Genomic DNA, 13,573 nt, shown 5'->3' on the forward strand with positions numbered 1-13,573 from the left:
ATACTTATTTATTCAATACATTAGGAATTTTGTGTGTATATGGAATAAGAAAGGGGTCCAGACTGACTTTTGTAAGTTGTCCCCACATTACTTAGGGAATAATCTCTCTTCTCACACAGATACTTAAAATGTCACTTTACTATAACTAAATTCCATATATAGGTGTTCACTAATCTATTTCCACTACTCGAATTTTTCTCCAAACTAAATTGGTTTAATTACTGCAGTGTCATATCGTTTTAATATTCAGTTAGGCTAATCTCTCTTAATTACACTTCTGTTTCAGAATTTCATCTATTTCATTGTACAAAATGAAGAACAGTATCATTTCGCCATATCCCTTAAAAAAAAGTCTGCTGGCATTTTAATCGGGATTTCCCTTTTTTTTTATAGAGAGACTTAGGGGAAATGAGGATTTTTACAATATGCTGTTTTGTTACTCAAGGGTACCGTAGCTCTCTCTAATGGTTTAAACATTTCATGTTCCCAAAGGTAATTTTTAAATTTTCCTCATAGCATTCCTATATGCTACACTTCACTTCATATGTCTTCTTAATGCTTACTATGCTTAATTAGCATTTTTAAAATTCTAATAACATGCTGTTTCCTGTTTTTGGAATACTTTCCTACCACTTCTTCATTTTGCAAATTCCACTCATTTTTCAAGGCCTTCCTCTAATATCACTTGCTTGTAAAGTTTTCCTCGGTTCAGTATACACCAGGATGGACCGCTCTCCTTCCTCTATGCTCCTTTGACAACTTATGTGTACCACCATCACACCACTGGCCCCTGGCAATTTCTGTACACAGGTCACTCATCTTCCCTAGACTGAGAGCTCTGTAAGTAGAGGAACTAGGACCTCCCTCTACTCCCAAGCATTCAAAGATTACATCAAGTGAATGAGTGGATCAATGTCATATGCTTCTTCATGTTTCAGTAGCATTTTTGCAGTGCTAACGACAGTACTCATAAATGGTAAAATTTCTAATAATGTGATAACAGGTTTTTTTTCCCTTAAGCACAAGCTATGTTTAAAAATGCAGAAAATTATCTCATAATGAAAAATCATAATAATTAAGATTTTTTTATTTTTTATTAAATCAAAATAATTAAGAAATAAACACTAGATACATTATTTTCGTGGCATATATTTCAGCTTAATATAAAGAGGCAATATTATGGTGTGTACAGCATACTCTGGCATTAACAAGACCTGGATTTAAATCGAGATGGTCTCAGGCAAGTTACTTCTTCTCTGCCTCATTTCCTCCGTCTGTCAAAGGGGCACAATAAATACCTTCAGAATACAAAGTCTAAGAAATATCTCAAACTGAACTGCTTGATTCCCCACTCCCCAAACCTACTCCTTCTACACTCTTCCTCATCCCAGTTAATTACATGCTACCCTCCCAGGTGCTAAAAAATAAAAATAAAAAGAGAGAAAGAGAAGAGAAGAAAGGAACAGAAAAAAGGAGGCATCCTCAATTCTTTCCCTTTCACTCCATGCTTCCAACCCACCAGCAAGTCCTATAAGCACTTCCTTAGAAAAATAGTTCCAGAACTCAGTGACTTCTCACCAGCTGCTCTAAATCACTATCTTCTCTTGTTCTGGCCATTACAATAGCCTCCTTACTGGTCTTCCTGCTTACTACAGTCTATTCTCCACATGCATGACCAAGCAATCCTTTTAAACTCCATCAAATCAAGTCACAAGTCTGCTGAGAACTACCCAGGGCTCTCCCATCTCCATCATTCTCACTCAGAGGAAAACTCAAGATCTCAAAGTAACCTGCAAGGATGACAATCACATCCCCCAACTCTCCAACTTCTCCCTCCTTCTTGCCTGTCCTCTCTGCCCCAGCCACACTGGCCTCCCTGCTGGTCCTCAAGACAGACATCAAAGCCTTTGCATTGTTTGTCTCTGCCAGAATCTACATGACCCTCCTCACTTCCTTTGGGTCCCTGCCCAAATGTCACTTTATCAAAGAGGCCTCCCACCCTCATCCCATATAAAATGGCACCTTCCCTGGCCTCATTTCCCTAGCAGTCTCTCTTCTACTTGTTCTTCATTTTTCTTTATAGCTCTTTATCACCACCTGTCACATTATATATGTTCATGTGGTAAGTGGCTGTCTTACTCCAATGCCAAGAACAACCTGAGTACTTATCAGGTGTTCAAGTAATACTTATTGAATGACTGGACACACGAACACAGAATTTGTAACTACAATTCTACAGTTTATATAAAGTCTAGCCACAGAATAGATTCTCCTAAAATAAACAGTAACTAAGGAGCTGGTAAAGAAACTAAAATCATCACTGGATGCTCAGGCTCATCATCACTTAACCCAATTGCTTAAATGAATCAAAATAAAGATTCTCTTGTTTTACACAGAACAACAACAACAAAAGTCTCCCTGGGATCCATTAGAGGTTGCCAACCTAAACCTCTTTTCTACATTTTATTTGTAAGGTTTAAAAATTATGGCTTTCCCCCCTTCCTCTCCTTCCCCCAGACTCTGGGGCTCCTCTCCTTCTGTTCATTCCTATTTGGAGCTGAAAAGCCAGAAATAGCTGTTTACTTCATTGTCCTCATTTCCCTGCATTGTTACCATTCAGTTCTCTGGTGGCTACCCTGTGGTGGACGTGTTTTGTACATGAATTCTCAATCAGTTGGAGAAGAGAAACTTGAGTAAGACCTTGGACACAGTTTTAAGCAAAACATATTACAGGGTATTTTCCTCAGGAAAAACTATAAGTTGACCCTAATAGTTTCATTTATACCATCAAATATTGTTTTCATAGGTAATGATATTATAGAGCTGGGGAAAGAACACACTGTATAAAGGACTTTAATTTATTAAGATGTGGATAGCAATAATTTTATATGTAGAGTGCTTCCTCTTATAAGCTTGAGAAAAACAATCTAACAAAGGACCAGAGTCCTATGATCTCTAGTCAATCAGCAAGTAATTTCTGAGTGCTTGACCCATAATGCCTGCTTTCTTTGTTAGTCTAATGGAGGGCTCAGTAAGACAAAAGATTTTCTATGTACCTCTACTAAATAAGGACTTGCCCATTCAGTTATCATAAAACAAACTACGGATGAATTCCTTAGAGTGATAAATGCATATCACATAACTTTCCCAATAAAATAATGCAACGTACTAGGGAAATACATCTCCAATACATCAGAGAGAGTCATCAAGTAGGTAGTGAGTCCAAGAACAACCGCAGGTAAATAGAACACTTTAAAGCTGCTTCAAAACTTCATTAACTGCAAAAAAGAACCATTCATTTGGGATGCCTGAGTGGCTCAGTGGTTGAGCCTCTGCCTTCAGCTCAGGGTGTGATCCAGGGATCTGGTGATGGAGTCCAACATCAGGCTTCCCGTGGGGAGCCCGCTTCTACCTCTGCCCATGTCTCTGCCTCTCTTTCTGTGTGTCTCTCATGAATAAATAAATAAATCTTGAAAGAAAAAAAAAAGAACCGTTCATTTAAAATGATTGACCGGGGTAGGGGGTACCTGGCTCGATAGGTTAAATGTCCGACTCTTGATTTCAGGTCCAATCTCAGGGTTGTGAGATTAAGACCTGTGGTGGGCTCCAAGATTCTCTCTCTCCCTCTGCCTTTCCACCCACCCCCTCAAAAATAAAAATAAATGAATAAAATGACCATAGAGGGACCCAAGATACTAAACATTTCCATTCCACAATAGCTCTGCACTAGATAATTTACCCCAATAGAAAGTAAATTCTATTATAGAACATGAATTACAGTCCCCCCACCAAAAAAACCCACAAATACTCCAAAATTTCATTTGGGTTTGACTTTGTACTAAATGTTATTGTCTACAGTAGTAATTACATCTGAACGTACCAAGTTCCCATGACAGGGAACAGCCAGAAAAAGTGCTGGATTGAAAGGGAGGAAACAGCCAGCCTACGATTTAATTTAAATTTTGATGCTGATAATGTACAATGTAGCTAATGCTACAAATAGATATTCAGAAATTGACCAAAATTCTATCTTTTGAGACAAAGGAATACAATTCTACCAAAGTATGTTCTGGCTAGAAACTATTAGGAAAGCCATGGTCCCAATTTGCCTGGCATAGCCCACTATCTAACTGTTGTCCAGTATCCCATCAGGTTTAGCATTTGTGCTAGACAGAAATATCACATTTAGATGATTACTTATATGGTACATACAAAATACATTATATATTCAAATGGAAGCAACAAATGTTGACTAACCCTTAATTGCCCCAGCCACATTTAATGACAAATCTTAACACCCTTTACTATTTTTCTAACCCAAAACCATGAGAATCCTCACCCTGGAGTGTTCATTAAATATTTGAGTGTTCATTAAATATTTGTTAAATTACTCCATTAATTAATATATGAGTACCATTAGTCCAGGAATGAATGAGAATTGGAATAAATCTGGCTACTTTAGGAGAAAGGTCCAATAATTATTATCTGATTGAGTATCAGTGAGAAAGGTCAAAAGATCAAAAAAGTTAACTACTGCCCATCACAGTCTTGCTTGCTATCAAAAAATTTACAGATAAATGGTTGACAATTCTATTCCTGGAGGAAGAGGAGAGGAGAAAGCATACATTTCCTTAACTGTGGAATCCCTTTTATAACTAACATAAATTGCAACTCCCCTGGCTTCTGTTCCCTTCTCAATAAAGAACAAATGTAATAACAATTTATCCTAGCAAATACTTTTTTTACTCAAATCCAATCTCTCTATTTTCAATGTTTAATAATCTTATTTTAGCTCTATCAATCCCTCTATTGCTCACATATATTCTCCCTCTCTCTTTTCCTCTCTCATTCTCTCTCTTTCTCTCTCTCTCTCCTCTCTCCTCTCTCTCTCTCTCTCTCTCTCTCTCTCTCTCTCTCCACCCTAAAACAGTTTCTGGTACCATTTGTACATGAGTTGGTTTTGGCCTGAGGCTGTTGTCTGTGACAGAATGATGATATTTGTGTTCTAGACCATAAGGTATTCACAAAAAAAGCAAAGAGCATACCCGAACCTGCATGGTAGAAAACAAGAGATAAAAAAGGTGCTTCAGGTGAGCCTGCAGGAAATGGAGGGCTGGCTCTTTCCATAGGCTAGAGTCATAGGCACCTGTGTAGCCTTGCCATGCTTTTTCTAAGATGGGTAGACAAGACAGGCTACAGGAGAAGACAACAAACTTCAAAATGTTTCTCACAAAGTCCTTTAAGAAAAATGAACAAAACTGGGTCTTTTGGCACAGCTGCTTTGCATTTACAAACTACACATTTTGAGAGAGAACAATGATACTATACCAGTATAGTGAAGGCAACATGTGCTGTCAATTCCTAGTGACATTATGAAATATAATGAGTACAGACAGTTGGATTTTCATTGATGTGTGTTTGATTATGAACTCTAGGAAGGCTCAATAGATGTCTATGGGATGGAAGGATGGATGGATGGATGGATGGATGGATGGATGGACATAGAGAAGGATGATATTCCTAGAGAATATCATCATCATTCCTGCTACTTTAACCAGGGTGAAATGCTAATAACCACTCACATTCTTTTTCCTTTCTTTATCGAAGTACATTGGAAACCAGGGATCAAGCAGATGAGGGCAACCACAAGTGAAGTACATTTGAGGTCTTACTAAGCAGCATCTTGTGAATGGAGCAACAAAATGTCAAACTGTAGCAAGTGATTAGTACTACTTATATCAACAAATACTGATATAGATTAAGTTAGAGAAGAACCTGAAACCATAGGCTCATGAAAAAGAAATATTTCTCCATAAAAGACGGTAAAGACTAATTTACCATCTCAAAGGAAATGTTCCATAAATTTTACAAAATTGCATCTTTCATTTTAATGGGCTCTATTAATTAGTGCTGTTTTGTTCCTTCCCTAGAACTGAGTGAATTAGTCAGGTGCACATAAAAATAGGATCAAGTTAAGAACACACACTTCTCCTGGGGGAATGGCCTCACTCCCTTCCCCTTGCTACAGTTGAACATGTTGTTTGGCCATTCTGTATTCGGTCTTCCTGTGTGCCAGCATTCTTAGCACTGGGATGTTCTGGTGTCCAGTACAAAGCTAAGGATAAGGCTCCGATAGCCTAGTCTGCCATCTGAAAGGAAACACAAGAGTGGGCTTTTGGCAAAATTTCTACCTCAATGAGAACTGCGGTCAGGATAAAATGTAACTCACTGCAACATTATTTGGCGATAAAATACCATCTTTAATATGCATTGTGGGCAGCTGCACAACCAGGGACAAGTTACTCTGAATGTTACCAAGAACAGACCTCTCACTTCCCTTCTCTGCATTTGGAGTTCTCTGTTTAGGAAAAGACTTTGATGTAAAGGCTTACCAGTTTCAGATGTCATCCCTCTGTCTTCCTGTTCTTTTCCTCTTCCCACCACAAATCTCCTGCCCCCAGATTTCCCAGACTTTTTCCTCCTCACGTACCCTCCGCTTTCACTCCTCCACGTTCCTACCTGTGCTGTTCCTTCTGAAAGGAAAGCACATCTTTAGTGATCTGCTGGCCAAATTCTACTCATCCTCCAAGATCCAACTCAGATTCCATCCCCTCTGTGAAGCAAAGTTGTTCTTGTTATCAGCTGCCACAATTAATTGACCCTCCCATACCTCGATGATAATCTTTATCACATCCTATTCTGGTCAGCTGTGTATATAACTTTACACACACACACACACACACACACACACACCCCTAACTCAGTTTACATTCCTCTGAGATGAGGACTAACCTTTTTAACTGGATTCTGTTAGTCCCTAACAGAATAAGGCATGGTATTATATTAAGTGATGTAAAACTTCCAAATAAGATCAGAAATATGTATATGTTCATAAAATGTTATTTTAGAACTTGACTAGCCCTCAAAAACACAGAATACACATGGAACATACATAAAATGACTTGATATTCATAGTTTTAAATATGAGCTGGTCTAAGAATTGGTTTTGCTACAAACTCATGAACATGCAAATCAAGTGTATTAGAATAGTTCCCTATGGGAGAAAAGGAATGGGTGAGGCACCTGGCTGGTCCAGTTAGAGGAGCATGCAACTCTTGCTCTCAGTGTGGTGAGTTTGAGCCCCACATTGGATTTAGAGATTACTGAAAAATGAATAAATAAATTTTGAAATAAATAAATAGATATCTAAGATAAGGGTCTGATGAACTGATGACAGTGAGCCATGACCTAAGAAAATATGATCAGCCCAAACTTTTTTACCTGAGGTCTCAAAATAAAAAAAAAAAAAAAAAAAAAAGAGAGAGAGAGAAAAAGGTAATGCTGTTTACAGATCCAATGTGGGAACAATTTAACCTTCTGAAAATCTTTTCTGGAACATGATTCTCCCATTTGTGGGATACTGATGTCAAAAATTATTTCTCTTATGTAAAAAAAAAATCCATTTATTGAATTACAACCCATTTATTTTAATACAGTTCTAGAAGTGTAATGTGTTGCTGTGATGATTTTTTTTCATATCAAAACTAATAATGGCTAAACTTGGCTTACAAATATATCTTATTTTCTTCAGCTTGATAAACTGCTTGAGGCTCCGTAACTCACAGAGAAGAAAAACTTAGCTAATACAGGCCAGAATAATGGCCCCCACATAACACCAAACAAAAATCCTCCATGCATTCATCTTTACAGCATCAACCTGGCAAACTGATAAAGGTGGAGTGATGCAACTGGTGGTTGTAACAGCCATCCATTTCCAGGAAGAAGTAACAGAGAAAGAAGAAACAGAATGGAAGTCCTCCCTTTATCAATGAACAGATAGAGTTTGTTGAGCCCCACGATAAGCCCCACCATAAGCATAGAAGTGGAAGAAGTCAGCAAAAAGGAGTGTAGCTCTGGGACACCCGAGTGGCTCAGTGGTTGAGCGTCTGCCTTTGGCTCAGGGCATGATCCTGGGGTCCCTAAATCGAGTCCCATATTGGGCTCCCTGCATGGAGCCTGCTTCTCCCTCTGCCTGTGTCTCTGCCTCTCTCTGTGTGTCTCTCATGAATAAATAAATAAATAAAATTTAAAAAAAAAAAAAAAAGGAGTGTAGCTCTGATTTTTACGTCCCCCTGTACCCCAACACTGCGGAAGGAACCACTGTCCAGCAGAGGGCTTTACTGCTACTCTAGAAAGCTGATGGCAGCCCTCGCCCATCTCTCTGCCTGCAGTAGATACAGCCCAGGACTCAGCACGGTCTGCAAACGAAGCCCCTAATGCCAAAGCAAGGACAGTTGAGGCCAATCATGCCCAACTATCTCTCTCATTCCTGCAATCCGACTCATGGAAACGATGAAGAGCTCCCAATCCCTGTTCATTTCCTCTCCCTTCTTATCCCATTCTGCCTTGTGCTTCTTCCCTCTGCACATCTGCCACCACTGACAACCTTCCACTGTGCTGTCTGGAACCACAGCTCCTTGTAAACAAAGCTCCCTACATCCTTGGCCTTTCCCCAAAGTGCCCTCTGCATCTCCTGACTCAGCTGAGATTTGGCTCTCCTCTCCCTGGCAAGCATTAAATCCTGCACCAACTTGCTTTCCAGGTCAGCACACATTGTACTATTTCTTTTCTATGCCCCTCTCTCTAAAAAGCCTATCCCTCAATCCATTCTTTGTCATCTGGCTCATCTAAGAATCCAGATCATTCTCCAAGAACACAACTTTCTTTTCTTCAAGATCTCATGGTCCTTACCCCCATGGCTGTATTCAGGGTCACTCTTTTGTATCATCATAATTATCTCTATATATATCCCATATTATCTTTCTCTTTCTCTCTGCACTCAGCATATCCTATTTTTATAAGCATTTATGTATTTGTCTCTTCCACAAAACTACGAGATCCTTGACGGTATACACTGGGTCCTGTTCACCAATTGCTGGCACATAACAGGTGTTCAATAAATGTTGAATGAATGAATGAAGACCTATGTCCCTGACTTGAGAAAATGAATGAATGGGGAAGAACTGATACATTTTTTTTCTTTAATGGATTTTTCTCTCAGTCTTTTAAAGCTATGTCTACTTGCTAGCAAACAGAAAGATGTATTCAAGGAAAAGTCAGCTGTCTCCTCTCCCCACCCTTGCCTTTGAGGTAAGTAACCCTGGTGTGTACTGTTCTATGATACTCTCTGTGCCTACAGAGCACACACACATGCACATAGCTCACAAAACTGGGATTATATATTACATACACTTTATTCTAAAACTTGCCCTTGGGACCCCTGGGTGGCGCAGCGGTTTGGCGCCTGCCTTTGGCCCAGGGCGCGATCCTGGAGACCCGGGATCGAATCCCACATCAGGCTCCCGGTACATGGAGCCTGCTTCTCCCTCTGCCTGTGTCTCTGCCTCTCTCTCTCTCTCTCTCTCTCTGTGTGACTATCATAAATAAATTAAAAAATAAAAAAATAATTAAAAAAATAAAAAAACAAATAAATAAAAATAAAACTTGCCCTTTTTCATTTAAGTGTATCATGACCATCCCTCCAGATCAAACACATTTTGGAGCTAAATCGTTCTTTCTAAAAGTTGTGTAATAGTCCATTGTATGGATACACCATAACCTAGTCACTCATTCCCCAATGGATGAACATTCAGATTTCTTCCAGTTTTTTTTTTTAAGATTTTATTTATTCATGAAAGACACAGAAAGAGGCAGAGACATAGACAGAGGCAGAAATAGGCTCCCCACAGGAGCTCAATGCAGGACTCAATCCCAGGACCCTGGATCATGCCCTGGACCAAAGGCAGACACTCAACCACTGAGCCACCCAGGCGTCCCTCTCTAAAATTCTTAATAAAATCATTTTTCTTATGAAATTCAGTAGTTTTCAACATTTAAAAGATATTTTTACCCCACCATAACCTACAAGCATAGATATTAGAAATAAGCAGAGATCATTTCTTAGATTAATGACATTTATCTTTCCAAAAGTCTAAAGACCTTCCCATTTATAAATTAGGTATTTAAATAGACACATTAACTTTCTGACCCTGAAGCCTTATCTATACTTTCAGGAGTAAGAGGTGAGAGCAGATCTGAATTAGAAAACCATAGCAGGGACTCCTGGGTGGTTCAGCGGTTGAGCATCTGCCTTTGGCTCAGGTCATGATCCTGGAGTCCTGGAATCAAGTCCCGCATCAGGCTCCCTATAAGGAGCCTGCTTCTCCCTCTGCTTATCCCTCTGTAACTCTCATGAATAAATAAATAAATAAATAAATAAATAAAATCTTTAAAAAAAAAAAAAGCTCATAGTTTTGACATCTTTTGTAAATAAATAAATGGCAAACAGACATTTTTCCACACGAGCTCATTTCAGTAGCTATTCTACTAGGTAGTCTGCTAATCACTTGGAATTGTTGTTGTTGTTTACAAATTCATAAAAATAAAAGTGCTTCATAAAAACATTGGAAAAATCCTCAGTCATTTGTAAGATGTAAGAAGTTCTCGTCCTCAAAACAAGTAGGAGGAAACACAGTGGGAATAGCAAGTTAACAACAGTAGGGGTCAAGTAGCCTTGTTTCCTTCACTCTGCATTTACCAAATGACCCTGAAGGTATCAGGAATTCCAACCTACTTACAAAGACTCTTTCCTTTAAATCTCAAGGATAGGACATTTTTCTCTTTCTTTTTGGTAAATCAATGATTGAGATGTTTACTATAATATTCAAAGGACTAATAACGAAAGACCATAAAACCATGTGATGTGATCAGAGGTCAGACAGACCTGGATGGAAATCAGGATTTGCCACTTACCAACCATTTGAGCTCAGGCAAGTTACACAATCTTTCAATACCGCAGTTCCTTCATCTGTGAAATGGGGAGGTAATAACAGTATCTACTTGTTATTGTGAAAATTCAGTGATTTAATACATGTAAAGTACCTGACACACAAGAAGTCTGCAATAATGGATATTAATTATCATGGCATTTTGCCCCCGCAATGTTAGTCAGATTTTTAACTGTTAAATGCAAAATTATCAACGCAGAATTTGAAGAGAAAACAAGACAATTGAGTGACATGTCTATGTCTGACTCCAAATCATTCTTCTTGGAACCAGGTTCAAGAAGAATACGTGAGAAATATTGAGAAATATCTAAGGCCAACTTAAGGCTCTACTCCTCTGAATCCCTGGGGCCATCCTCATTCATATCCTCAGATAAGCCACAGAGACCCTATAATAAAAAGGACCACAGACAAGGAGAAACTTCTAGGTGTGTGTGTGGGGAGGGGGAGGGGGGTGTTTCTTAATGCACTTGATGCTTGGTTTCTTAATGAACTTGATGCTTCTTAGGACATACCAGGTTCCTAGTAGTTACATGGTTCCTACATTGCGCAAGGTACTGTACTAAGGGGTTTTGGTGATGTAAAACTGTATCAGAAGTGGATTCTGACCACAGAGACCTTTACAACCTACAAGAGATATTCTTCACATGTTCTTTGTTGTACTTAGGACAGAGATCAGAACCAAAAGCCTCGGTGTTAGAATACAGTTCAGAGATTGTACAGCTGGAATCATTTGGAAGATCCCATACACACACCCAGTCCCCTCCAGTCATTCTGTTCCATCCTCTTTTTTATTTTCTTTAATCACAAATCATTAAGCAATATTAGGCAGGTAGTATCTTGGGGCTTCGTGTCACTTCTATAGCCCAGTATCTACAAATATAAATTCTGTCTTCCACCTAGCCCTTACCACCTCATTTCCAGGTATGGAACCAACTGACCATATTGCCAGATCAACAAAGACCTTAAAAAGTCCTTAAAAAGAAATTTAAATATTAGAAATTAGTCTATTCGTTACATGCCACCAGAGTGAACCCTGAAAAGCAGCACTAAATTATCCAACACGTTATTAAATTCCTTAACTGCCCCCCCTCCAAAAGCAGAGTTAACCCTTCAGAATCAAAAAAAAAAAAAAAAGACACAAAAACAACTCTGCAACTCTTTCAAGTTTTACGGTATCAAAAAGGGTGGTACTTACTGCTTTGCAAATAAACTTTCTAAAGATCATCAATATTTTCCTTAAACGCTTATGGCAGAGCAACCAAGTCACTTCATTTTAATTGCTGGCAAACTGCACAATGACTTGATCTCTTTAATATTTCACTCATAGTAGCAGCCCCTGAGCTATGACTAACCCACTCTTCCCAGCATCACCCCTGGCTCCAGATGGCAAAAAATACATTCCCTTCACTCTTGCCTGAAAAGCAATTTGGATTTTTCCTTCTTTTTTTTTTTTTTTTTTTTTTTAATTTTACTTTCACCCGGTTTTACCTGCAGTAATTGTTTCACTCCAGAAAGAAAACGGGTGGGGCGGGGTGGGGGTGGGGTGGGAGGAAGATTAATGCTAAAGAGGAGTACAGGTATAGGGAATTTACTTTTTTTTTTTTTTTTTTTTAAATGGGGGTATAAGCACTGCAGCTTTAAATCTTACTGCATCAAGCCCTGGATTCCTTCCATCCCCAAGCTGCAAAATGGTAACAAGAAAGGAGGAAAAAAATGCCTCTTCCTCTCTCCCGGACAGCCCCTGGGGCGGCTCCCCAGCAGGTCGGGCAGCGGGAAGCCCATCCCCCACGCCCTCCCAGCCCAGCCGCGGCGCGTCCAGGTGAGCCAGCGCCGACCTGGGCCCTCACGCTTCACCCACATCCGGGGATCAAGGTCAAGGGCGAGGGCTGCCTTCCACACCCCCGCCCCCGCCCCCGCCCCCGCCCCCCGCAGCCGCCCAGAGCCCAGGGATCCGCCGCCAAAGTTTCAGGCCGGGCCGGGGCCAGCGCGGCCCCCGCAGCCCCCCGCGCCGCGCACCTGCCGGGCCCGCCCAGGTGCCCCCCGCCCTCCCTGCCCCGCGGGCCTGGCGCGGGGGCGGCGGCCGGTCCCACCTGGGCCCCACTCACCCCTTGCCGCCATGGTTCAGGCGCGGGAGCCGAAGCGGGGAGGGAGAGGAGCAACCCGGCCGGGCGTGGGGAGGGAATTACCCCCGAAACGCACCGCAGCGCACAGGCGCCGGCCGCCCGCGTGGGGAGGCGCTGGCAGCGCGGGGACGCCGCCCGCAGGACACCTGGCCGCCCGCGGGCCGCTGCGAGGCCGGCAGGCGGGGCCGAGGCGACCGCGGGGACCGGCCGCGGGGCGCGGCAGCGCTGACAGCCCGCGGCCCGCGCTGGGCGGGGCCCGCCCTCGGCCTCCCCCGCCCCCGCCCCCGGGCCTCCCCCGCCTCCCCCGCCCCGGCCCGGCCCGGCCCACCCTGTCCTGGGCTGCGGCGCCAGGCGGGGCTTTTGTCCCCAGCGAGGTGGGGCGTGCACTAGGGGTCTGCGTCTTCCCCTCCCACCCACCCCCACCCCCCCCGGCTGGGATTCTTGATTTAAAATAATTAATAATAATATTGTGGCTGCTGTTAGGGGCTTTGCAGCCTCCTGCTTTGGTCCCCGAGAAAGCAAGCAAGAAAGGGCCGTTCTGCTCCCTCCCCTAAGTGATGCCCCAGGGGGGCTTGGCCCTCAGTGGGTACAAGGCCTTGGGCA

The 13,573-nt window shown here is 41.6% G+C and overlaps 1 protein-coding gene across 2 annotated transcripts in view; it reads right to left on the reverse strand.

The window, feature by feature from the left end:
* The window catches only part of ABLIM1 (actin binding LIM protein 1), a 285,038-nt gene extending 271,849 nt beyond the window's left edge, over positions 1-13,189 (reverse strand). The window contains exon 1 of one of the 2 annotated variants that reach the window (XM_049103113.1): positions 12,953-13,189. In XM_049103113.1, the coding sequence (XP_048959070.1) occupies positions 12,953-12,965 (13 nt within the window). In that variant the 5' untranslated portion in view covers positions 12,966-13,189. The remainder of the gene's footprint in view (positions 1-12,952) is intronic. The other variant, XM_049103122.1, reaches the window with a different exon arrangement.
* Between the last annotated feature and the right edge of the window lie 384 nt (positions 13,190-13,573).

This window comes from Canis lupus, chromosome 28, assembly GCF_003254725.2.
Source record: "Canis lupus dingo isolate Sandy chromosome 28, ASM325472v2, whole genome shotgun sequence".
In the NCBI taxonomy this organism is placed as follows: Eukaryota; Metazoa; Chordata; class Mammalia; order Carnivora; family Canidae; genus Canis; species Canis lupus.